This window comes from Polypterus senegalus, chromosome 3 (assembly GCF_016835505.1).
Source record: "Polypterus senegalus isolate Bchr_013 chromosome 3, ASM1683550v1, whole genome shotgun sequence".
NCBI lineage: Eukaryota > Metazoa > Chordata > Cladistia > Polypteriformes > Polypteridae > Polypterus > Polypterus senegalus.
In genome coordinates, this window is record NC_053156.1 from 167,121,245 (window position 1) to 167,148,251 (window position 27,007).

Here is a 27,007-nt window from a genome sequence, read left to right on the forward strand (position 1 = left end):
TAAGCCCAACTAAGATCAGGCAAATCCCTTTAACTTGAAAATATTATGATATCAAGCTTAAGTCCATATAATTAAACTTCATAAAGCAGCATATACACATTTGTTAGATGATGTATAATGTAAAGCAGATTATAATGTTAATGAATGCTTTCCACTATTAGAAGATCAGCAACATTCCAGGAGCTACTAGTAATGTTAAAGAAAATGTTAATGATTATGAAATGCTATTTTAATAAAAAGGTTAAAAGCAAAAACACCTCCTGGACTGGATAATATATACTTACTACAGATGTTCAGAGAAATTGTTAATTGTATACTGATATTATAATGTGTAAACTGATGCAGTAAACTTTATATCATTAAACAACAAAGTAAGGCAATCAAACCAATCCCATAACTTTTTAGGCAGTTCTGTTAACATAAAGAAGAAGTAAAAAATTTCAGAAGCAATTATTAAAGAAAAGATATAAAACAGCAATCTGTTATAGGTGTGTTTGTGAAGAGTTCACATAGGGTTATGGGCAGCAAGTTTTTAATAAGGAACTCCAAAAGACACAGATTTAACAAAAAATATGCAGATAAGTGCAGAATTGGTTTGAGCACAGTAAGCAATGTGTTAATTATACAAAGAACATTTTCAAAATGAGTTGAGGTAAAAAGTGGCTTTTGTAGGAGTTGGCACTGCGACCACAAGTCTAAAATTAGGGAGGTTTAGATAACTAGATCTTTATAGAAAGAACTGTTCAAAGTTCAGATATGGAGAAATTCAATGCACAGAAATTTTTAATTTTAATCAAAATGGTAACAGTAGGTAAATTCTATCTAACAACATAATATTCATATGCAGAACTCACAAAATGGAATTTCAAAATCGCTTAACCTAACACACATATCTTTTGGAGTGTGGAAGGAAAACTGGAGTACACAGAGGAAAACCCACATTGAACCCAGAAGAGGATTTCCATAAAGGATACTGGATCCATGATGTAGCAGTGTTTAACTTTGCATCACTCTGCCACCAAGTGTTGGTTATTGGAGGCATGTGCTGTTAATATAGACTATAACGATAGATTAAGTTTTTAATATAGCCAGCAGAATATGTCTTGGTATTCCTGCATTATTTATGATAGTGCCTAGGTGGGCTACAAGTCCAGCTCCAAATGGTTCTTTACTAGATAAGCAGAAAGGAATGGATGAAACAATAATGCGGCAATCGATTAGTTAATTTATTCAAATAGACTAAGTATGTAAACACAAATACGCTTCATGAAATAAAATAATGGGAAATCTGAAAGGCAGTACAGTCTAATCATTTAAAACCATTGCTGTTTTTCAAATTGGTTTATTTTAATATGTTTCAGCTTCATATAGTTTGTTAAAATTGGAACCAGTGACCACTAATGGCAATTCACATAAAATTGAATGTGGGATTGTTAAAATTTGGAGCTGTATCATTTTCTTTGAATATGTCATACGCAGAGACAATACAATTTATTTTGAATTCATATACGAGGATACTTTAATTATTTTAAAATATGCTGCTGCAATAAAACTGAATCATATCCATTGCATTTAAATCCACATATAGCACAAGGAAAATCCAGAGACCAATCAGGCCTTGGCTAAAAAACATTAAGCTTAAAACAGCGGCTGTGCCAATAAAAGAATGTCTCTTACCCCTTTTTAGAAGCCTATCACAGTATGACCTGGTTATCTTTCTTTTTCTTGATTAAGAAACAAAATTATCTATAAAATAAATCCAATTACTATCTGTACATATTTTTTATTCAATATCAAATTACCTTCTCTTGGTTCTCTTGAATGGTTGCATTATCTCTGTCCATAACTTGAACCATCTCTTGGCTTCCCATATACATTGCATTTGCTAGAAACAACACATAAAAACAGTAAACAGCACATTAAGTACCATAGGAAATAACATTAGTTGGCAAAAATGTTTTATTTTATTCACAACTTTATGTACACCATTGATCTGGATTTTTTCAGGGACCTTCATCCACAGGTTTACTTTTTTGTAAGTTTAGAAGTACTTTTCTGATCCCCAAGGCAGCTGTGATGATTGAAAAGCTCACCAATACTGGTATACCAAATTAAAAATAATCTATCGTCGGGGTGATCTGAAAAACACTTTTTTGGAATGGAAAGATTTGAGAGTGGACATGCAAGTGGAGCCATGTGATACTAAAAATGTGATTGTTAATAATTCAAATGTGTTTTAACAGAATGGGGAAAGTTTTTAGAATAAAGGGGTGTAATTCAATGTAAAAGGCAGCCTAAATACTAGGTTGTTTCTCATGTCAAAATATTAGGTACTCTTAAGAATAACAAATATAAAGTACAGAGATATATGATAAGGAAATGCAATATATTTAAGCATTTTACTATCCAACCACACTATTGCATTGTTTGCAGAGCATGAGAATATAACCTAAGTGGAGGCAGAGTAGAGATGTAGCACTAAAGTGGGCAGTAAACAGCACAACCAGTGAAATGCCGCCATTAACTGTTAATTGTGTTGTACTCTATACTTGTAGCACTAATAAAAGGCTAAATCAATTGAAACGTTTAGTGCAGAACATGATGTACTATTCATTGCTTAAATACTGGTCATTGGTGTAGTGTTTAGTTAGTCTTCTTATAATAGTTCACCTCTTCATGCCAAATGTGAAAAAAGTAGCAGGCACATTTTATGCTACCAATTTCTGCAGTGCCATGAGGTTTTTTGCAAACATACATATCTCAGACACTGTGTGTGATTTAATAAGCATTGTTCTGTTAGGTATTTGAATACAAATATTTTTTTTCATAAAAAAGCATTCAACAATTAAATTAGTAATACCCATCCCTACTTTAAACCATCTTCTATCATTTAAACTAATGAAGCTGTCTCATGATGTAAGCTCAAGCCCAACACTTTTAAGCTGCATACTATACTTGAGACCAAAGCTACATGTCAGTTAACATGCAACCCTGATAATACTCTGCAGTCTCCAAAGGGCTCTTCAGATACAAATACATATGTACACCAGCATTAATTGAGACATTTCTTTGAAAGTAAGAAATGTATTGTTATATTTTTTTTAAATATGATGCATTTTCAATCACCTATTTTCATATGCTTTAATATATTGTGAAATTTCTGGTGTACCTCTTGAGAGCAGATACAGTTACAATCAACAAGATTTAAACAGAGTCATAAGGAAAATACTGTTATGTGTAGAAATATTACACTAAATAAAATTGTTCTTTCTTCCACACAGTGAAGAATCAGCATTTTAAATAACACAAATGAGACATAATGTAAAAGCAATGCTACACAAATAACAAAAGCTTAGAAGAAAAACAATTAAATAAAACTGAATATCACCACTATTTTATCACCTTTAAAAGAATGTTTTTGACTACTTTTGAAAAACAATTTCATAGTATCAGAATTATTAAATTATTATTATGGCACTACTCTACAGCAAAACTAGGAAGTGTATTGTAACAAAATCAGGGATTTAGGTCATGCTTTAACTTAGTTGCTTTCCTCCATTTTAAAGCCATTATCTCCTGACTTCTGAAAGCAATAGCTAAATTTACCAACTGTAATAGCTCTTAGCAAATCCTTCCCTCTTTTTGTGATTTTGCATGAATAGGATCACAAGACACTTTAAAGTGCCTCTGAGGCATTACGACATAAACAGATGAATGACTTCAGTTCCTTTTCCATATAAACAATATTTTGTGAATCCTCTTAGCTCACCTGTGATTTTAGGTATCAAATTACAATTATACACCTAAGCCCAACTAAGATCAGGCAAATCCCTTTAACTTGAAAATATTATGATATCAAGCTTAAGTCCATATAATTAAACTTCATAAAGCAGCATATACACATTTGTTAGATGATGTATAATGTAAAGCAGATTATAATGTTAATGAATGCTTTCCACTATTAGAAGATCAGCAACATTCCAGGAGCTACTAGTAATGTTAAAGAAAATGTTAATGATTATGAAATGCTATTTTAATAAAAAGGTTAAAAGCAAAAACACCTCCTGGACTGGATAATATATACTTACTACAGATGTTCAGAGAAATTGTTAATTGTATACTGATATTATAATGTGTAAACTGATGCAGTAAACTTTATATCATTAAACAACAAAGTAAGGCAATCAAACCAATCCCATAACTTTTTAGGCAGTTCTGTTAACATAAAGAAGAAGTAAAAATTACAGAAGCAATTATTAAAGAAAAGATATAAAACAGCAATCTGTTATAGGTGTGTTTGTGAAGAGTTCACATAGGGTTATGGGCAGCAAGTTTTTAATAAGGAACTCCAAAAGACACAGATTTAACAAAAATATGCAGATAAGTGCAGAATTGGTTTGAGCACAGTAAGCAATGTGTTAATTATACAAAGAACATTTTCAAAATGAGTTGAGGTAAAAAGTGGCTTTTGTAGGAGTTGGCACTGCGACCACAAGTCTAAAATTAGGGAGGTTTAGATAACTAGATCTTTATAGAAAGAACTGTTCAAAGTTCAGATATGGAGAAATTCAATGCACAGAAATTTTTAATTTTAATCAAAATGGTAACAGTAGGTAAATTCTATCTAACAACATAATATTCATATGCAGTACTCACAAAATGGAATTTCAAAATCGCTTAACCTAACACACATATCTTTTGGAGTGTGGAAGGAAAACTGGAGTACACAGAGGAAAACCCACATTGAACCCAGAAGAGGATTTCCATAAAGGATACTGGATCCATGATGTAGCAGTGTTTAACTTTGCATCACTCTGCCACCAAGTGTTGGTTATTGGAGGCATGTGCTGTTAATATAGACTATAACGATAGATTAAGTTTTTAATATAGCCAGCAGAATATGTCTTGGTATTCCTGCATTATTTATGATAGTGCCTAGGTGGGCTACAAGTCCAGCTCCAAATGGTTCTTTACTAGATAAGCAGAAAGGAATGGATGAAACAATAATGCGGCAATCGATTAGTTAATTTATTCAAATAGACTAAGTATGTAAACACAAATACGCTTCATGAAATAAAATAATGGGAAATCTGAAAGGCAGTACAGTCTGATTATACTGAAATTAAATTACTAATATTGCTTCTTTTTTTTGCAACAAAGTGGTTTTGTTATTTTTTTCTACATTTTTTGCAGTTAGATGGATGCAAGATGGAACTACAAAAGCAGCTGTATTTAGAGTGCTTTCAGGAATGAAATGTCTGTTAATCGAGCCACAAAAAGGACCTCTGTTTAGGGATTTGTTATGAGAAGATAAAGAACAGACTACTGCACCAGCTGCTTTAGAATTCCCCCACTGCTGACAGAAACAGAAGAAAGTTAAGAAAACACAAGATGCTAAAAACAGATCGAAACAATGTCATATTTTACATACTGCTTTCTCAATCCATCAAGGAGATTTTTATATTATAAATGAATAGAAAAATAGAGGTGTTTGCCTGCACTTTTTATTTCAGGAATGTGCTACATATAAAGGCTTGTGGGCTAATGTGCTTAATATATTTAATTTTGGGATTTACAAATTTAACAATATTCTTTTCTTTATATAATGTAATGACTAATTGCAATTTGTTAAAGCACAGAGATAGTCACAGAAATAACCAAAATACTTTACTACATTCTCGAAATAATCTTATAAATTTCCAAAGACAAATATATATTGCATTATTGTAAATATTTGTTTTATTAAAATTAGAATTCAAAGCAATTGATTTCACAGGAGTCTAAATACTTTTGGAAATTAATTAAAACATTTTGACAGAGGTTCCACTATACAGTGCATTCGGAAAGTATTCACAGCGCATCACTTTTTCCACATTTTGTTATGTTACAGCCTTTTCCTCATAATTCTACACACAACACCCCATAATGACAACGTGAAAAAAGTTTAGAGACTTTTGCAAATTTATTAAAAATAAAAAAAAATTGAGAAAGCACATGTACATAATAGTGAAGAGCGAGCACCAAAGTGTTCGGGTGCTCGGTCCGAACACATCGCGATGTTCGCGTGCTCTACAGAGCACCCGAGTATAATGTAAGTCAATGGGAGACAACCAGGCACCCCCTGCTCTGGAGAGGGGACAGTGTCTGGTCCATTGGAAAAGGTCAGAAAGTGACAGAAACACCACCCAAATGGACCGGGGACAGCATGGGGACGATGTCTGGGTGCATCTTGGACTCCCAAGTCACTGCTAGGAACCAGTTTGTCCAAGTTATACGCCACTTTTACAGACTGATAAAAACATTCCCAAAACCCCCCCAAAAAAATCAATTTTACAGGAAAAATGACGCTCTAAAACTATGAGAATGAGAACTACTTGTCTTTAAATACAGATAAAACAGAGATGTTAATTGTTGGAGGGAATGACGCTGATCACAGCAATATTTTGTCGTCATTTAACTCAGTTGGAATCCCAATTAATTTTACTGAATCAGCCCGCATTCTAGGAGTTATCTTTGATTCTAGCATGTCATTTAAAGCACATATTACAAAGTCTTCCAAAACATGTTTTTTCCATCTTAAAAATGTTAGGAAATTAAGGCACTTTCCAAATAAACAGGATTGTGAGAAATTAATTCATGTATTTATCTCTAGTAGGATTGACTACTGCAATGCGGTGTTCACTGGCTGTTCAAACTGTTCTTTATACAGCCTCCAGTTAATCCAAAATGCGGCTGCAAGAATTATTACAAGAACAAGAAAATATAAACACATAACTCCAGTTCTTAAATCTTTACACTGGCTCCCAGTTAAGTTTAGGGCAGATTTCAAAATCCTCCTTTTAACATATAAAGCATTAAATGGCCAAGGTCCGGCTTACTTGTCTGAACTTATCATGACTTACAAACCTGAGCGCACATTAAGATCTCAAGATGCCGGTCTGCTTAGGATTCCAAGGATTAATAAAATAACAGTGGGAGGTCGAGCTTTTAGTTACAGGGCCCCTAAACTGTGGAATGGTCTTCCTGCTTTCATAAGAGATGCCCCTTCAGTCTCAGCCTTTAAATCCCGGCTGAAGACTCACTACTTCAGTTTAGCATATCCTGACTAGAGCTGCTGATTAACTGTACATACTGCATCTCTGTTGTTAGTCATTAGCACTATAACATAAGTAACATGATAATTATATTTGAATACTAACCCTCACCTATTCTGTTTCTTTTCTCGGTATCCAAATGTGGCAATTGGTGCCACGGCCCACCTGCCAAGTTGTTTGCCTGCCTATGGTAAAGTCATCCCTGATGGAGGATTACAGGAATCATGGGAAAGAGGGTTCCTTTCATCGGAGCAAAGTTTCAGCCGTGGCATGGCCAAATGGGGAGGCAGCTAGATGGATGAGGTCTCCAGGACTCTAAAAATATCCAAACCTAATTATGTCATATCATCTACTGTTAAACCGTACTTCTAAAATTTTTATTATTATGCTGTATTAAGGAATTGTTCTGTTTTGTGTATTGTATTGTATTGTATTGACCCCCTACTTTTGACACCCACTGCACGCCCAACCTACCTGGAAAGGGGTCTCTCTTTGAACTGCCTTTCCCGAGGTTTCTTCCATTTTTCCCTACAAGGTTTTTATTGGGAGTTTTTCCTTGTCTTCTCAGAGAGTCAAGGCTGGGGGGCTGTCAAAAGGCAGGGCCTGTTAAAGCCCATTGCGGCATTTCCTGTGTGATTTTGGGCTGTACAAAAATAAACTGTATTGTATTGTATTGTATTATATGCCAGTGCCTACAGGCGAGCTGACGCTCTAAAACATTATATGACAGTGCCTGCATATATAGCACCCGATGACATGTTCCGGTCAGCCAATCACTGTAATGCCAGCACCTGATATGGCTACTGGCATTACAGTGAGGGCAGTACTTACCTGCCCCTTGATTGGTTGTCTCCAACCCGCGAAACGCGCGGGGCGGAGACTCGAGCATGGAGCACAAGCACATGTGGTGCTCATTCGAGTTGCGCCATGCTCCGAGTATAGCGATGCTCGAGCCGAAAACATGTTCGGCCGAACATACTCGCTCATCTATACTAATAAAAGGCAAAGCCCTCACTGACTGACTGACTGACTGACTGACTCATCACTAATTCTCCAACTTCTCGTGTAGGTAGAATGCTGAAATTTGGCAGGCTTATTCCTTACAGCTTACTTACAAAAGTTAAGCAGGTTTCATTTGGAAATTCTACACGTAACGGTCATAACTGTCGACAATGTCCGCCATGTTGAACTTTCTTATTTATGGCCCCATCTTCACGAAATTTGGTAGGCGGCATCCCTGCGCTAACCGAAACCAATGTACATACTTATTTCGGTGGTATGACGCAACTGTCGGCCGCCATATTGAATTTTCCAAACGTCACTGATTCTCCAACTTCCCGTGTAGGTAGAAGGCTGAAATTTGGTACTTATTTCGGTGGTATGATGCCACTGTCGGCCGCCATATTGAACTTTTCAACAGTCTTTGTTACTTATGGGCCCATCTTCAAGAAATTTGGTACGCAGCTTCCCAACGCTAACTGAATCCTACTTACGTACATATATACGTTCATAGCCTGCAGCTCGGTCACTGTGTGAGGCGGCGTTGGGTCCCCCATCCCAATGCCTCCCGCGTTGTTGGCTGCCTGCCTATATAAGGCCGTCCGTCGCTCCAGTCTCTACATTCCCTGCCTTGCTTCGCCACGGGATTCACGTCTCCCTGCTGATAACTACAGCCATTGTATTTAATCCACGGCTTCTCCGCTGTTTTATTGTTCATTTATTACGATTATAGTTATTGTGTAGGTATTTTAGACTTACTTTACATTGTTCAGATACCCATTTCCTTTATCATTCCAACCGTACCTACATTAACATGTCTATCGAGGTGATCACCATCAATCAAACAACTGTCACTTACCGAGTGGTTTCCATGCTCGGAGATGGCACCTACCTTTTCCATTCTCTTTGGTACATATTGCATGGCCATATCAGGCTCACTCTTGACATCCGGAGGAACATTGTGTCTTATGTATTGAATGATTGGGACAGGTTCAAGGTGTGGACAGATGATGGTACAGAAGATAATTATACTACACAGGAGCACTATAAGAGTTAAATGCTTAAGCCCTTCACCTATGCATCTGCATGTGAGTTGATGGCTGTGTGACGATGTGGGTTCTGGCTCCACGCTCCCATGGCTGTTTGGGAACCCTTGAACCCAACACCGTCGATAATGAAACCGAGTGAGCCAGTCAATGGAGGCAAATTGAGCATCTGAGCAAGGGGATGGTTGAAAGTACAAAAGTGCTTTTATTAAAACAGTCAACAAAAACAAAGTTCATAAATAGTGCAGTTCTTCAAATTCATTAAATAAATAATCCATAAAAAGAACGTGGAGTAAAACCAATAAATAGAAAAAACAATCCTTAAAAAAACGAAGGTTAAAATCTTCTCCTGGAAGCAGTCTTAAAACCCAACAAACAAATCTGGTGCTCTTCTGTTAGCGTCTCACCTGCTTATCCCGTATGGGCCAAGCAGCAGGCAAGACGCTCTCTACAGCTGCCCTCCTCAAACACACGCAAGACTGGAGACCTCCCGATCCCTGGCTTCGGTTTGGCTCTCATCCCAGCCTCGAGACTTGGACTCCTTGGTCTCCAGGACGCCACACCAAGGACTGCCACTCCAAGCCTCCCGACTTCCGCTGCCTTTCTGCGGCCTTCTGCGGCTCGTCGCTTTCACCTTGGTCACTCCCGCTACCTGCTCGCCAGCGGAGCGACATCAACACAAACACGCTGGTGTCGGCCTAACACCCAGCTTCCATGCAGCTGTCCACGAGCCATTCGCCGCGACGCCGCTCGCTCTTGCTCGCTCTCTCTCACCGACCTGCTTCCTCTCCTGCTCCCGGTAACCTCCGTCCTCTCATTTCCTTTCACTCTCCGATCGTTTCTCTGTCTCTTCCCGAACGTTTCTTTTTTCTTCTCCTCCTAAAACCGACTCGCGCTTCTTTTTAAAATGACGAGGGCCACAGCAGCTGCAGCATTAGCCGCGGGACAATCATGAATGTGGGCAGTTCCTCACCTGTGCACTAGGTGAGAAACGCCACACCCTACGGATCGCCCCACGCCCACTATGGCTAACGCCCTCGCTAAGCCGCGAGCACATTGATTATTTATTTAAAAATGGCCTTTACTCAACGAGCTGTGGACCCATAACACCACAGGCTGCCGCTGAATTGTTCGGTTATCGCTTTCAAGTGTACCGAAATGGCCAAATATTTTACACGTTTGGACAACCGCCAATGCCTCTTAAACATCTTAGATTGACAGGTGACGATTTCAGTAGTGGACACTTTGATGTTTATGAATGTTTAAACTCTCAAAAGCTGGATGTGAAGTTATCGATGAAACAGGTTGTATACTTACAACGCTTGACAGATGCTGAATGTCACTTCAACACAAGTCCTACAAATACTGTCGTAATTGAAACAAACCATGAAATTCAAACCGATTATGACAGCGGCAATCCAAGCTCTGAGATTTGAGACAAGATTACTGTTCACATGGCCAATTGTACATTGCATGCTTAAGAGTAAGCTCAGCACACAGCTTGGTCATATTACAACTGGAGGGCCGAACTTACAATGTGGTATACAAAGAGATCGTTAACAAATAATTATTGGCATATTTTCCCTCAGTTTAAAAAGGTTTAATTTTCTTCTTAATAAAACTTTTAAGGCAGTACTTCGCCGCTACGAAGCGTGGGTATTTTGCTAGTCACTAATACATAAGTATTCACAGCCTTTGCCATGAAGCTCAAAATTGAGCTCAGGTGCATCCTGTTTCCCCTGATCATCCTTGAAATGTTTCTGCAGCTTAATTGGAGTCCACCTGTGGTAAATTCAGTTGATTTGACATGATTTGAAAAGGCACACACTTGTCTATATAAGGTCCCACCGTTGACAGTTCATGTCAGAGCACAAACCAAGCATGAAGTCAAAAGAATTGTCTGTAAACCTCCGAGACAGGATTGTCTCAAAGCACAAAACGGGAAGGTTACAGAAAAATTTCTGCTGCTTTGAAGGTCCCAATGAGCACAGTGGCCTCCATCATCTGTAAGTGGAAGAAGTTCGAAACCACCAGGACTCTTCCTAGAGCTGGCCGGCCATCTAAACTGAGCGATCGGGGGAGAAGGGCCTTAGTCATGGAGGTGACCAAGAACCCAATGGTCACTCTGTCAGAGCTCCAGAGGTCCTCTGTGGAGAGAGGAGAACCTTTCAGAAGGACAACCATCTCTGCAGCAATTCACCAATCAGGCCTGTATGTTGGAGTGGCCAGACGGAAGCCACTCTTTAGTAAAAAGCACATGGCTGCCAAAAGGCACCTGAAGGACTTTCAGACCATGAGAAACAAAATTCTCTGGTCTGATCAGACAAAGATTGAACTCTTTGGTGTGAATGCCAGGCGTCACATTTGGAGAAAACCAGGCAGCGCTCATCACCAGGAAAATACCATCCCTACAGTGAAGAATGGTGGTGGCAGCATCATGCTGTGGGGATGTTTTTCAGCAGCAGGAACTGGGAGACTAGTCAGGATAAAGGGAAAGATGACTGCAGCAATGTACAGAGGCATCCTGGATGAAAACCTGCTCCAGAGCGCTCTTGACCTCAGACTGGGGCGACAGTTCATCTTTCAGCAGGACAACGACCCTAAGCACACAGCCAAGATATCAAAGGAGTGACTTCAGGACAACTCTGTGAATGTCCTTGAGTGGCCCAGCCAGAGCCCAGACTTGAATATGATTGAACATCTCTGGAGAGATCTTGAAATGGCTGTGCACCAATGCTTCCCATCCAATCTGATGGAGCTTGAGAAGTGCTGCAAAAAGAAATGGACGAAACTGGCCAAGGATAGGTGTGCCAAGCTTGTGGTATCATATTCAAAAAGACTAGAGACTGTAATTGCTGCCAAAGGTGCATCAACAAGTATTGAGCAAAGGCTGTGAATACTTATGTACATGTGATTTCTCAGTTTTTTTTTTTTAATACATTTGTAAAACCCTCAAGTAAACTTTTTTCACGTTGTCATTATACAGTGATGTGTGTAGAATTCTGAGGAAAAAATGAATTTAATCCATTTTGGAATAAGGCTGTAACAGAACAAAATGTGGAAAAAGTGATGTTCTGTGAATACTTTCCGGATGCACTGTAAATACCTCTAGTCATGAATACCTTAGACGGTGGTGACCTTTTTATTAGAAAGACCACTGTACAGATCTGATAGTTTTACTAAATTAATTACATGTATTCTTTCCTGTTTGCAAATTTTACAGATTCATGGACTGAGCATCATTTCTAAAATTTTAAGATTTGGTTAATTATTGATTCCAAACTGAATTGATGCTAGTGAATATGAGTGAGTTTGATATGCTAAAAAATGTCTTTTTTCCTTTTTTTTCCTGAAGATTTATGCGGACCAAGCACTGCTAAACGCTGAATGAAAATTTGACCAAACTTCTAAATGTATTTTTAAATGAAATACAAAATGTTACCAATTCAAATTGTATTCTCTCATTTCAAGTTAAGAAAGGAAGTTTAATTGTTTTTAACATATACAATTTTATACAAAAAGTAGGCACAGGAGTGTAACTATCATGTGTGTAGGGTGAGACATCACACGGGCCCCAGCGTCACATGGAAATTAAAAAAAAAAAAAAAATCTTCAAATAAAACAATAATAAATACAAAGGAAAAAAAGAAGTCCAAATATTACTTGAGTAACCCGGGCATTGATTTGGATTCCTTCTGCATGCTGTAAAATAAAGCATAATTACTGTTATACCGAATGCAGGCAGCACAAATTTGCTAGCAATGTTTTCGAACACATCCTTACTCAGTTTCAGAATCAGTCTTTTCGGTCAACAACTGCATGAACGCGGTAGTGACATTTCAAAACTAAAGTGGTCAGGTAATCTGCGATAATCTGTTACAATGTGAGATTGATTTGAATTAATTACTCCTCTACTCAAAGGTAATAAGTGTAATGTGTTTGAAACCATAGATACAAATATACACGTAAATGATGTTATAAGTATGGCATACCGCAAATACAGGTACCTGAAAAGTAAGGACTGATTCATAAAAAATACCTCAAGAATGGCCATAAAAAATCACATTTGTTTATTTGAAATTATTGTATGATCCAAAAAACTGACGTCTTAGCTTAGATCAAAAATGATTTATATATTATCAAAACTTCTGGCCTCAAAATTACAAATGACAGATGCAATCAGAATTTATAAGCATTAATCAGGTGTTAATATGACAGCAAAATAAATGTCAATGTAATAGCAAAACATTTAGTACTAGATAAGACATGCAATTTTATTCCATAGCCACCCTAAACCTGAAATGTTTTGGATCATACGTTAGAAATGTCATTAGGTGACAGTTGGTTTAGACAGATTTGATTGTTGACCAAATTAATCCCAGACATGCAATATTTTCTATCTTTCTCTTCCATGGCAATGCTTGAGGTATTTTTTTTAAATTACTTGTTATGTGTGTATACTTGTGATGAAATTAAATGGTCGAAAGTAAAAAAAAAAAAAAAACAAGATTTTGTCGATTTAAAATTCCGAAAGAGGAATATATATTAAAATTATTAGTTTTTGTTATTTTTTTTATAGTGAAATTCTCCTTTAGTATGCAGCACAGTTCCTTATGGGTCATTTCTCTTTTTTGTATCGTATATCAATTACATAAATATAAGGACACAAAAGTTACATCTCTGCCAGTGCTACTGCAATATTATGTAGTTTTAATCAATGTCACTTCATTTTCAAGTTTACAAAAAATTTGATAACAGTGGTTCCCGTAATGTACGCGTATTGGCACTGCATGCTAAAGATGGGTATCCTATAACTTCAACAAGTGATGAAAATTATTTTTTTGTGATGATTACTATCAGTATTTGCAATATATAATTTTACAGTAAATGTTAAAAAGCACTGTACTCTGTAATTACATGGGACATTTCATAAGTGATGCAAACTTTGGTATCAATGCAAAGTGGGTAAGGCAATCCTAGTGCAAATGACATCACTTGTAGTTAAAGACTTCAGAAATTGTGTGTTAGTTACATTATATAATTTTATTCTTCCTGTTTGAATAAAAATGTACAAAAAGTTTGATATGCATCTATGTATAATGATGTACCTAATCCTAGAGGGCCCCATTAAAAACTTTAACATGGGCCCCATTTTGTCTAGTTACACCCCTGAGTAGGCACAAAAAAGCAGTCTTTGAAAGACTGCACTGATATGCTTCAGGAAAAGCTTCAAGTGTAATCAATGCTCAAAAAAGTTTATAGTAACATGCTGTTTGCTTAAAATAAAGAAGCCTATTTCAATAGTTTAACTTGACACTATCATGTCCTACCAAAATTGCGATAAATAAGTACAACATTTCGATACTCTTAGTTTCTGTTGTATTATAAAAAGTTCAGTTTTACTTACTAAATTGTTTTTTGCAGCATGTTCTGTGTCGGAGTTCATAGTGCACTATGTCTTATACACTGTATCTATGGCTCTCTAATGGCCAAAAGGCTTTTTTTTTGCTTTTTTCTGAAAGACCCTCGATTAGTGTCCACATCCTTCACATGCATACAAAGGCATGCTCCTATGCCGCTACTACTTTTTTTTTTTTTCTTTTGGTCAGTATCATTTACCATGAACATGGGGACTTGACAGAGAGCAAAAACAAATGCCAGAATGAGATAAAACCTGAAACCACCTTTTAGCATGCACTCAATAAAACATGATGTTATAATGCACCATTTACCCAAAAAACAATATACTGTACATATAAGGCACTTAACAAAGCACACCATAAAACAATTTGTAATCTAGTGGGTTCAAACCTTTAGAAACAAGTATGCTAGTAAACTGATAGATGTATGTGAAAAAAAGACTAGAGGTGCACCTACAACTGCAAAAGTCTCCTTATACGTGCAACTTACATAAACACTTAAAAAAATCTAACCCACATCTTTCTGCTTTTTAAACAAGTAAGTTTGTGCTGAATATTCCTGACAAAACTGGTTTAAGCTAGAACTGAGTTTAAATTAAGTACGGTAAGATCTCTTTCAAATTAAAGCATATATACTTAAACAATTTTTGAACTCAAAATCAAAATTCACTTTTCTGTTGTTCTTAGTTTTGCTTACAAAGCTTACAGAACCTTTACTTTGACTTGACATTTAATTCTTGTGTATTTTCTTATTTGATTTTTAACTGGTTTCCAAATATTTAAATTCATTAACAATAATCTAAGTTTGGTACTTAGCTCTGCTTCCTGATTGCCTTTACATCACACACTGCATATTTAATACTTCTTGCATAATTAATGTTGTTTATCATTTTTATTTTGATCTATTTCCTATTGCTTCATAGGTAATTTTGTGAATTGTTTAATAGTTGAACCAAGTGTTTCCAGTTAGCATTTGATTAGTTATTCATCAGTTTGGAAGCACCGACTCCAAAAGCCTACAGTATCTCATTCTGAATGCTGGCATCACCTTAGGATCAACTATTTCAAGCTTATCATCTTGAATCTAAGAGAAATCACTTTTTTAAATACTAAGAAATACACAGCAGCTTGGTTTTAATTCAGATCTACTGCAGACAATCAGAGAGTCTCTGGGTTAGTAATCTCTGGAACATCCAGCAATTAATAACATGTAGCTTAAAAGACGAATTTTAGAAAACGGAATGTTGCTCCTACACACAGACTCTTAGGTAATTGATCTGTTAAGTCAGATCACAAACAAAACAAGATCCATAATAAGAAAAGTAGAGCCTTGGAAAGTAAGTAAAACAATTTTATCAGACTTGTCTGTTCTTTAGCAGAGCACTGAAATCAATATTTTTTTGAATTCAAATGGGAAATCCTAAAAATGTGTCTTATTTTTTCCCCAAAAATATTGTTAAATACACTCCTGAAACAGCCACTCAAAAGAAATGTGACTTTCTGTGAGTAAACGGGAACTATTTCTCAGAAGGATCCTAGAGCATGGGTCTCAGTGCTGAAATGAATTAGCGTCTCATCAAGGTTGCAACCTGTGCTATTCCAAACGATGCCAATATCAAATACAGTACACTGCATTAAACAAACACAAGCAGTGCACTCCAATAGAAACTATTACTGTGCAAAATAAAAAGGACACACTTTACATTAGGTTCCCATTACAAACTAATTACTAACAGCCTATAAACACTTTTAACTATGCCATAAACAATTATACCATTGAAAACAATACAACTAGTGAAATATGCTACTGTAATTTTCATTAATTAAAATACTTGTTTTATAACATGAAGACTGCTTGTTAATAGCTGCTTATAGATATCTAAACTGTTACCAATAAACGTATACTCTATTTAGACAGCATTGACCTTTAGATGATTATTGCTTTGAAAAATGGTATATAATAGAATCAAAATACCAGTATGACCACAAAAGGTCATTATAGTAAATAACTAAAAACTTATTTCACCCTTTACATAAAGTCTTTTATATGTTACTTAAAAAAAATCACTCAATAAAGTAAACACTCACTGATGTTTAAATAAATTCACTATTAAATTACACTGAAATACAGTACTATATTGTCTTGAAAGAAGAAAATGCTGTATCATCAGCAAAGTTTGCTAAGGTTGACATCTAAATAGACTTAAAGGTCAAATAAAACAAGGTGTTATTTTATGCTTTAAAGGTCATCTTATAGAAAAAGTAATACAGATACTAATATTTTGAACCACATTATTGCGTCATCTATTTTCATTTTGTGCAGGTGTCATAATAAAACACAAAACGAAAGATATTCCTTGAAATATCTCAATATCAAAGTAAAAGAGGATCTTACAATAGTTGCATATATGTAAAATCATGCTACTTTATTCATTGCAAACATTCTGTATGTGCTTTACAAATATCCATACACATTAAATGAAGGAAATAACTTAGATGGTTATGGATGCAAAAAATTCAGTCCTTGTTTTTCAAGAATTGTCCAGGGTAAAGATGAGTAATATACCAGCAGCTACAGGAGGTATTCAGGCCATATAAAATGATTTACAGGTTACAGAAATATGCATTGCAAAGATTAAATAGGTTATACAAAAATAAAGCAGAAAAATGAAAACAGTGCTTAAAGAATCAAAAAAATCTACTTTTTATAATGACATTATACAGTACATTTAAAAAAATAACCATATTTTGGAAATATACAACCAAAAGAAATTAACTTATTTGTATTAAAATATGGAATCTTTTTTCTTTGTTTTTGCCACATATGAACATAAATGCAGTATGAGAGTTAAAAGAAAATTAAATTGTAATAAATATCAAAAAAGCTGATTAGCAACTATTACGACAAAAATAAATAAATCATGCCTTTTACTAGGAAACGGCTGGTAATCATCTATTAACTCTTAACATCTTTGACAAAATGCTGCTTACATAAAATGGACATTTTGGCCTTAGTACTGAAAACACACAGAATTGCAGGAGTAATAAAATAATTATACTTTCAAATAGGAATGTTAGCATAAAATTCAAAGTGATCATGACTCTGTGCTTTGTAAAGTAGTTTCCTTTGATTTATCCTGTACTAAATGTTCCTGATTTCTACCATGCAAACAAAAACATAGTTGCAATAAGATTTATGAAACATGACTTAGAAAGGGGAGATGTGATGCTTTATGTGTCAAAAGATTTGTAGCTTGCTAAGTGTATTTAAAAATAATGCTGTTCTTAAATGTCAGAGAACTCTACCAGTTAATACATTATACAACAAGAAATATAATTACAGTTAGCCTTCCGAATCTGCACATTTCGCATTCACAGATTCATCAACTGAGGGTCATAAATATTCATGAAAAAAAAAAATTCTAGAAAGTTCCAAAAAGCAAAACTTGAATTTGCCACATTGCTGGCACAATACTGAATCCTTGTGACTGAAGTGATATGTAGACATACCCCGCGGGACACTTGCTCTTGACCAATGGGGAGAGACAGGGTTAGGCAGATGCATCGGCCCTTTGATCTCACCCATTGAGGATTCTAGCAGTGTCTCATCTTCATAAACCTTGTTACAATTTTTTACTTCCTCTTTTACTCAAGTTTGACCATCTACCTGGTGCTATAGCAGAGGCGGTGTACAATTGCAGCAGGGCAGATCTGAGGACCTCACTAAACTATCCAATTTCTAGTAGAGATGGGAGGCGTGTGCAAAGTACAGGGATTCAATCAGTGCAAACTCAAAGGCTAAGAGGGATTGTGAAATGCTATCTCTCGATGAGAAAATAAAACTCTTTATATCTTTTGAAAAGCTTCATTTTGCACAAGTGGGCCATAAGGCCGGTAAAAACAAGCATTCACACAATAAAGCAGAAAGAAGCTTAAATTCATGGAAGTGTTAGTGCTGATAGTGTTATTATAAGTAATCTAGAGATGATTTAAAGTATAGGGGAGGAATATGCGTAGGTTATATGCAAATAATGTACTATGACATTTTATATGGGGGACTAAAGCATCTATGGATTTTGGAATCTATGGAGTATCCTGGAATCAAACCTAATGGATACCAAGAGACAACTGAATAGTGATTAGGCAATTCCTCCAAGCTACTTCCATAACAAGCTCTGAAATCATGATAGTTTAATTTTCTGGAAGACTGTACAAGCTATAATTATTTTATATTTTTGGCAAATTTGTAAAAAGTCATGTTAGAATATCATGTCTGTATGTAAGTATTTATATTATGTGTAACATATACACTTTAATGTACCCCAACCTGTGAACTCTGGGCTTAGAGGCTTTATATAGGTCAAACTAGAACATAAAAACAGGAGCATTATCTCCCACAAAATGCAGGTGAATATATAATGACATGAAGAAGGAAGTATGAGATAGTGATTAAGATTTAAGTTAGCTCCAGCCTTTGGCACATTATGCAATCCTGAGCAAGTCAGCTAAACGTATAATAATTATAATTAGTAGACTGATTACAGCTGTAAAATTCTCAATATGCTCTTTTGCAATCAAATGAATTATAACTGTGTAAAAATCATATATGATTTCCTGCATGTTTACCTGGAAACATGGGTGGATATAAATGAGGTACAGAAAAAAAAGTAATTAAGATTCCATAAGATCAAATTCTTTGCCATGCCAATTACTAAAATACATATACAAATAACAGTTCTTAAGATGCTGCATAGCTAGAAACCCTGCTATTTGTATTTATCCTCTTTTATTCCCTCTGAACTGATCACCCCTGTACGATCTCTTTAAACAGAGACTTTCTTAACAGGCTGATCAAAGAGGCTTAATAAAGATCTATAAACTAAAACTTTTGATGACATTTCACTTTTAATGCAACTATGCAACTAGAGCAAAAGTAACACTACAGGGTAGTTCTGAAAATAAAAAGTAAATATGGAATTTGGAAAATAAAATGACCACCCAAACAATGATTTAATTAAATTAGAAATAAGTTAAGGATTAAATGGATAGTTGCTGTGAAATCTGTGTGTGTTCAGTACTTATCAGTACCAGATCTGGGGCCTCATGTATAAATGGTGTGTACGCACAAAAATGTTGCGCACAAACTTTTCCACGTTCAAATCGCGATGTATAAAAACTAAACTTGCCGTAAAGCCACGCACATTTTCATGGTAACTCCATCCCTGGTGTATGCAAGTTCTCTGCTTGGTTTTGCAAACTGGCAGCACCAAGCATCAAAGCAGTGCTACTGTTCCAGTGTGGTTTCCCTTTATTTTTTAGATCCTCATCCCTGACGCGGCATTATACTGTAAATACACTGAACTTAACTGCATATTGTTTATTAGTTTAATGCATCTGATTGTAGTTAACCTGTAACAATATAATGGTCCACAGAATGGTCAAACTATTCTAAATACCATAGCTGCTTTAGCACTGTTACTCTCACTGCACCTTCTTCTTCTTCTTCTTTCAGCTGCTCCCGTTAGGGGTTGCCACAGCGGATCGTCTTTTTCCATATTACTCTCACTGCACCACTTGGAGTATTTATATCACTGTATCTGAGTGGGGAATCACAGCTCTACAGCAGCTGACTGGAAAGAGAATTATCAGTATACAGCATCAAGCACACGCTGCCTCAGCCATGCTGTCTATTGAACTGCTCTCATATGGCAAACGCTTCGCAGCCTTTCCTCGCAGTTCAGAAACAGTATCATCCCAAGAACTATAAACTCACTCAATCAGTCAATCAAGTGCTCCTAGAACACTTTGTACTTATAAGTATAATTACCACACTGTAAACTTGCGATACAGTTATAATATTGCACAACCTGAGCCACTTTATAAAGCACATATTTACATATGATGACAATATAATTGTTAAGATGAAATGCAGCAAAATATGTTTATTATATTATACAGATAAAACTTTAACTTAATTTAAATAATCTATATTGTTAATAATTAAACATGTGAGGACACGGTGCTGCAGCGCTAGCGAGGAGCTGGCGCTCCATTCATGGATTGTTCCTGCCTCCCGCTGTATTCTTGCTGGGGCTGGTGCAACACTGGAAGGATAGATGGATAGAATAATTAAGCATGTACTACGAAGATATTTCAATGTTCCCTAAATGTTTTGAAGAATCTGCGTTCTAAGCTTACAGATGGCTTAACGTCTATTACAGAGCTGGTTGTGTGGCGATTGGGTATTTGGAGAAAGAAAAGTAAGGACAGGAATTGGGGGTTAGTATGTTTGAAAGAGACAGTACTGCTGCAATAAATTATTTCATTGAAGGTCACGCATGGCGCAGCAAGCATTTTGCATGAGACATGAACAATCACTGCGCTACCATGTTCCCATGTTTAATAACATGCTTTAACTCCTATCATCATAAAAATGATATCAAGTATACCTCTCAGTATTTTAATTATTCAAAGAGCTGTAATATCACAAATGTAATGGATTCTGTTTCCTGTCGGAGGAAGGGAAAGCCTGTTTAAGAAGCATGTACTGATTCACACACATAGAAGATCAAATATAAAACAAAGCATTTCACGTGCTACTTTAGTTATGATGGGCTTTGAGAAACTAGTAAATTAAATGATTTAACGATGAAGTTTATAATGTTCTACTTTAATGACAAAATAAACTACGTGATTAAGGTGGAAATTTCAAAATTAAAGTTGACATTTCGTGCTTTTTTCCCCACTGTGTGCCTATTTTTTCTCTTTACCCTAATAATCTTTCATATGACACTCAGATGGTGTTCTACGACTCACCTTTTCACTATGACTTTGATATTTGACAACTTCCTTTTAATTTCGGGCACTGTACGACTTGTGAACTTGAGCTTTCGAGTTTCTCCGACACTCTGTGTCGCTCGATCAACTTCCTTTTGTTGTTTATACCACTGTTTAAACCAACAAACAGTACGTTTTTCCTTTCCTCCACATGGTATTTACTGAAATTCTTCTATTTCCCCTGTGCTCTTGCCATTGCCTTTGCCTTTCACAGAACGCTGAGCCTAAGGGCTATTTATGTTGATTTGCATATTCAAAGAGGCATAATTCTGGGAGGAGTCGGGGTGGGGCAGCAGGCGTGTGCGTTACTTTTCACGCTGACTGGGATTTATGTAGCGGAAGAACGTGGAAGTTGGCGTTCACAGAGATTTATGCATCTGGATTTTATTGTGCGGATGCACATTTCCGCTTTGTCCGTACGCCATGTTATAGTGTGAATTCTTCGCATGGCGTTATGCATGAGGCCCCTGGTCATTAACTGTCTAGCACAGTGGCTCCCAACCTGAGTCCCAGTCTCCTATGTGGCTGCAGATTTTTGTTCTGACCAGAACAAATCAGTGATAAATTTTGATAATAAATTATCTACTTTAATTAGCTGTTTTTTTTTGTTCTTATTCTGCATTCAGAAAAGCACAGCAGTATTATTTTACATCTATCAGACATTTAGAAATATTTCTATTCTTTCTACAGCTTTAAATGCCTCTCTCTTTTGTTGTTTGTTGCCCTTTTTCTGTGTAGTTTACTTCATTTATTACATCTTAGTAATGACAACTAAAAACAACAAGAGCAGACACCAGGGTAAACAACACTGAATGATGAAAGAATGCAACTAGTTAAGTGTCAGACCCACTACTCAGTAAATAATGGATTAAACAACCATCATATCTGGAAAAGTAGAATGAAGATGTTGTTGAAGAGTAAAAAAAACTACATTATCTCCATTTAACTGCTTTGTATATTTTTATAAATACGTACCAAACTTAGTTTTGCAATTTCCACATTAACCCCAAAACACTTAACTGGGAAATAATAGCTCACTTAATTAGGCTTAGAATCCAATTAAAAACAACAGTCTCCAGAACTTAGTTTGAAAACTACTCTTCTAACAAATCAACAAAACAAATTAAAAAATATTCTATACTTTACGCAACTAAAATAATCTATCCACTCATTAATCCATTTTTAAACTGGATTGATTCTTTTCAAGATAAGTACGTTACAACCTGCTCCAGCATTCCGTTCATGAGGTGAATCACCAATTAATCTAACACTAAGGTGTTTGGATGGGAAACCAGAGTTACGGTATTACTTAGCAGCATACCATCTTCCTAAAGGAAATGTGTATTATCATTTAAAGCAGTGTTAAGTAATTCCATAGCTATAATTAAAAGATGAAGTAAAATAGTACATCTTTCTTTTGTAACGTGTTGAAAAGAAAGCACTCCATCTTTGCCTATCATCTATTAAACTCATCCCAAGGATCAAATCAGGTTAAAAAGGACTGGCAATGCTGACATTTGGCTATTAAAAGGAAGCTAAAGTTATGGAACTACAATGAGAGAGGTCTCTGTAGCAAAAGCCATCCTTCTTTGAACAAAAGAGTCTACTGGAAAACACATTATTTTTGAAAGATTGCCATTAAGGGAAGCACACATTGAAGTGAAGAACACAGACAAACTTATTTTAAAATGGCAGATGCTCACAAACATATACCTGTATATAAGCCTTTTGAAAACAACATGGATATTCTGCTTTACAGTATGCATGAAATCTCAAGAAACATATCAATACTGAAGAACATTCTTGGCTCGAAAATAAAGGTATTCAGACCTTTAAAATTCTTTCTTTGAGGTTTGTACTGATGCTCTATACCAGGGGTGCCCATACTTTTTCGGCTTGCGAGCTACTTTTAAAACAACCAGGTCAAAATGATCTACCTATATATACTGAGTATCAGAGGTGGGTAGTAACGAGTTACATTTACTCCGTTACATTTACTTGAGTAACTTTTAAAAAAAATTGTACTTCTAAGAGTAGTTTTACTGCACCATACTTTTTACTTTTAATTAAGTACATTTGTGAAGAAGAAACGCTACTCTTACTCTGCTATACTGGGCAACACTCGAATCGTTACTTTTTTCCATTAGATAAAGTCTGACGGACAATTTTCAATCTGTTCTGTAGCGTATGCTGTCAAGTTGCGCACACGCCTTCCATTGCGTCTCCAGCTCTGACGCCAGGTTTTGGATGTTCCCCAAATCAAGGTGCTGCAGCTTTGAGGACAGATGTTGCATTTTTCATTTGAAAGCATTAACTGAGCTAATCATATTGACCATGGTTTTCTCTTTTCCTTGCAGTTGTAAATTAAGTTCATTCAACATGTTGATCAGGTCAGAAAAAAAATGCCAAGTCTAGCGGCCATTGATCGTTAGTAAGTTGCTTGTATTCTGCATGTTTAATGACAAGGAGAAACCAGGAATTTCTCTCTAGCCATCTGCTTCAATGAAGGCATCTTTTATCATCTCTCCATCTTGGAAGGACTTCTTATGCTTAATGATTGAGTGACTCACCCGGAACGATGCTTTGGTGTGTCTGCCTTTGCTTTTGAATTCAGCAGAGTGAAAAATGACGGCTGTCCGATTAACTGCGATTTTAGTTCCCTCTCCTTTCTCTTTCTCAGATCGCTTTTTGGAAGGAAGTCAGTTTTGTAGTTTTTATGAAGAGTTCGAAAGTACCTTTCCACATTTTCCTTCTTTGGAATAGCAATGATAGATTGACAGATCAGACAAATGCACTTCGTTTATGAAGAGAGAGGAAAAAAATCCTCTTCCAATTCCACATCCAGTCCATAAACAACAATTTTTTTTTTTAAATCCCTTCTTTAGTCGATATAAATTGAAAGGCTAACTAGATCACTCAGATTGCCGGAGTTTTGCAGTAGCTCGCATGTTTGATCGTGCGTGCAGGGTGACCAATGCATTACAAGAAAAGAGATCTCAAGATTGGCCGCCCTGTATGTCAATCAAGTGGCAAATGCCATAGGGAGGATATATGATAGACCAACATTTAAAAAAAATTTTTTGAATGCAACGTGATCTACCTGCACTCCCTTTCCGATCTACTGGTCAATCGCAATCGACGCATTGGGAACCCTTGCTCTATACACTCCATTTTAAACCACAAGAAAAGTCACGCTATTTGTTAAAATTTATGAAAAGAAAAAGTAACTGAAGAACACAATTTTTATATACACTGATTGTGACAGAATACTATTGACTTAAAAATACCAAACTTATCCTGTAAGTCATTTTCTTTGTACTGTGAGTATGCAATTTGAAACATTAATGATAATAAATTAACCAACACATTGTTTCCTGGTAAAAGGCATAATTTATTTATTTATTTCACTACAGCAATTCTTGTCACTGAGGAAGTACTCAGTTTCCACATCATCAATTAATCAAGGACTATTCACTGGCAATATTTTCTTTACATATATAAATGTGCAACGGATGTCTCATAGTCATTTTAAAATACAGATGTCTCATAAAATTTCCATAAATGTTTTTTATCCTTGTTTGGACTAAGCAGAGTATGAAAGTGTTGTTGTCTGCATTATTTTTCCTGCCACAGAGCTCAAGTTTGTTCAACTCTTCATTAAGGTTTGGCTAGGGCCTATAAATAGACTAAACTCATTCACTGCGGTTTTAATTAAAATCTGTACACATTTTGTTAATGAAAAAATTTCCTTATCTATGAAACTGTATATATATTTATAGTTTTTTTACAGCACATTGGCTGAGAATAAGATTATGCTAAAAAACAAAACCATACATTAACTTTACTGATATTCTCACTTATTCTAATTATTATTGTATGTTATGAAAATAAAAATCAAAAAAATGTATTATATAAAAGATGCTGCTTCAAATTACAGATAAAATACTTGAATCACATTTACATCTAACGATCATTTGAAAATACTATGGTTTCAATAGATTTCAAATAAACTGTATTTTTTTCACAAAGAAAAAAAAAACAGCACCTGAAATATCAGACGAATTCCCCACACCAAGTAAACACATACTGACCTGCCAGATCAGGAAAGAAGACATATTGGGCTATGAATCTGTTGCCTTTGAGAGTGTTACTTTGTACTTTTCCTTTAAAAGTTTTCTTTCTCCTGTTCAGGATGATAACCTTTCACCTCTAAATCGCTCAAGTAACAAAAAACTCTGTGAGACATTCTCACCAGAGTGTTTTAAGTAATGGCTAGATCTGAAATAAAACAAGTAACTGTGCCCAAAAATATAATTGCTTTTTGGATGTGTGTTGAGGGAATATTATTTTTAATCAGACTGGTCTGAAGCACTGTCAGACATCTTATAAAAATAAACCCTTTTTAACTTCTGCTTAATCTGAATTTAAGTTGACCTTACAATTCAAAATATGTGGAAAATAATAGGAAACCTATGTAATAATAATAAAAATCTCACAATTATATAATCAAAATACTAAACACAAAAGCACCACACACCTTCAACTACAGCAAGCATGTATATACCATTTGCTATAGCACAGTAACTCAGAATGTTGAAGGTTAAAAGCTCAAAATGTGTAATTTCAAAAGTGGTAATGATTATCAAAAACAGTGCAACATTAAATAAATTTTAATAAATTATCCTTACTCTAAACAAAACACTGTATTTTAGTTAAGAACATATGCTAATGTCTGTACATTTTCTTAAATTAATTTTCAAAAGTTTTCAGTTTCTCACCTTATTTTTTATTTTAGTTTTGTTTGAAGCCAGTGCCAATCCCAGCAATAGTGGCTGCAAAATGGAAACTTACTGAAGAAATAAGTATTTCATGTAAGAATGTTTTGGTTTTTCGTTACAGCCATATATAATGCACGATGGTGTTTAATATACTTCTGGTCAACATTTTAATTTTTTCGTTAGTAACAATAAGGTAACTGTAGAACAATATAAGCTTTAAAAAGAAAATCTAAATGATATTACAATAAGAGAAGGTGAACACTTCTCATTTGAGGACACTATATGAAAACGAGCACTCTGAATGTGAAGACCCAGTAGCAATAATACAAAGAAAACAATCCATGTACCATAGAGCACAGTCACTGCATATATATAACGATGGAGGAAGGCTTCATTTCAAAACTATATGCATCTACAACACGCTAGATGGCAAAATCCCTGGGGTTTGCGACCTTTTCTGATACCTGCTGTGAATAATGGGGCCTATAGTGCAGTGAGTCAGCCCTGCTAGGAATTGCAGGTGCTACCAGAGGATGCTACAAGGAGTTGTGCTCCCAGGTATACAGAACTTCCGAATAACCTTGAAATACTTCCGATGGGCTACGCCATGGCACAAGAAGTCCAAGATAAAAGGAGCCCCTCAACATCATTCAGCAAGATGGAGTTGGGAAGAAAAGGGCAACACTTCTGGGAAGAAGAAGAAGAGTTGGGGGAAAGAAGAAGAGAGAAGAAAAAAATCACTGTTGATCGTATTTGTCTTGGTCAGAAAGGTTGAAAAAACCTTTATTTGAATCCGTGAAAGAGTGTGTGTGTCAGTTGTATCTGAGGTTTGG

At 35.7% G+C, this 27,007-nt stretch overlaps 1 protein-coding gene across 1 annotated transcript in view; it reads right to left on the reverse strand.

The window, feature by feature from the left end:
• Nucleotides 1-27,007, reverse strand: part of ldah (lipid droplet associated hydrolase) — a 260,977-nt gene that overhangs the window by 32,176 nt on the left and 201,794 nt on the right. The window contains exon 6 of the mRNA XM_039749785.1: nucleotides 1,803-1,885. Within this exon, the coding sequence (XP_039605719.1) occupies nucleotides 1,803-1,885 (83 nt within the window). The remainder of the gene's footprint in view (nucleotides 1-1,802; nucleotides 1,886-27,007) is intronic.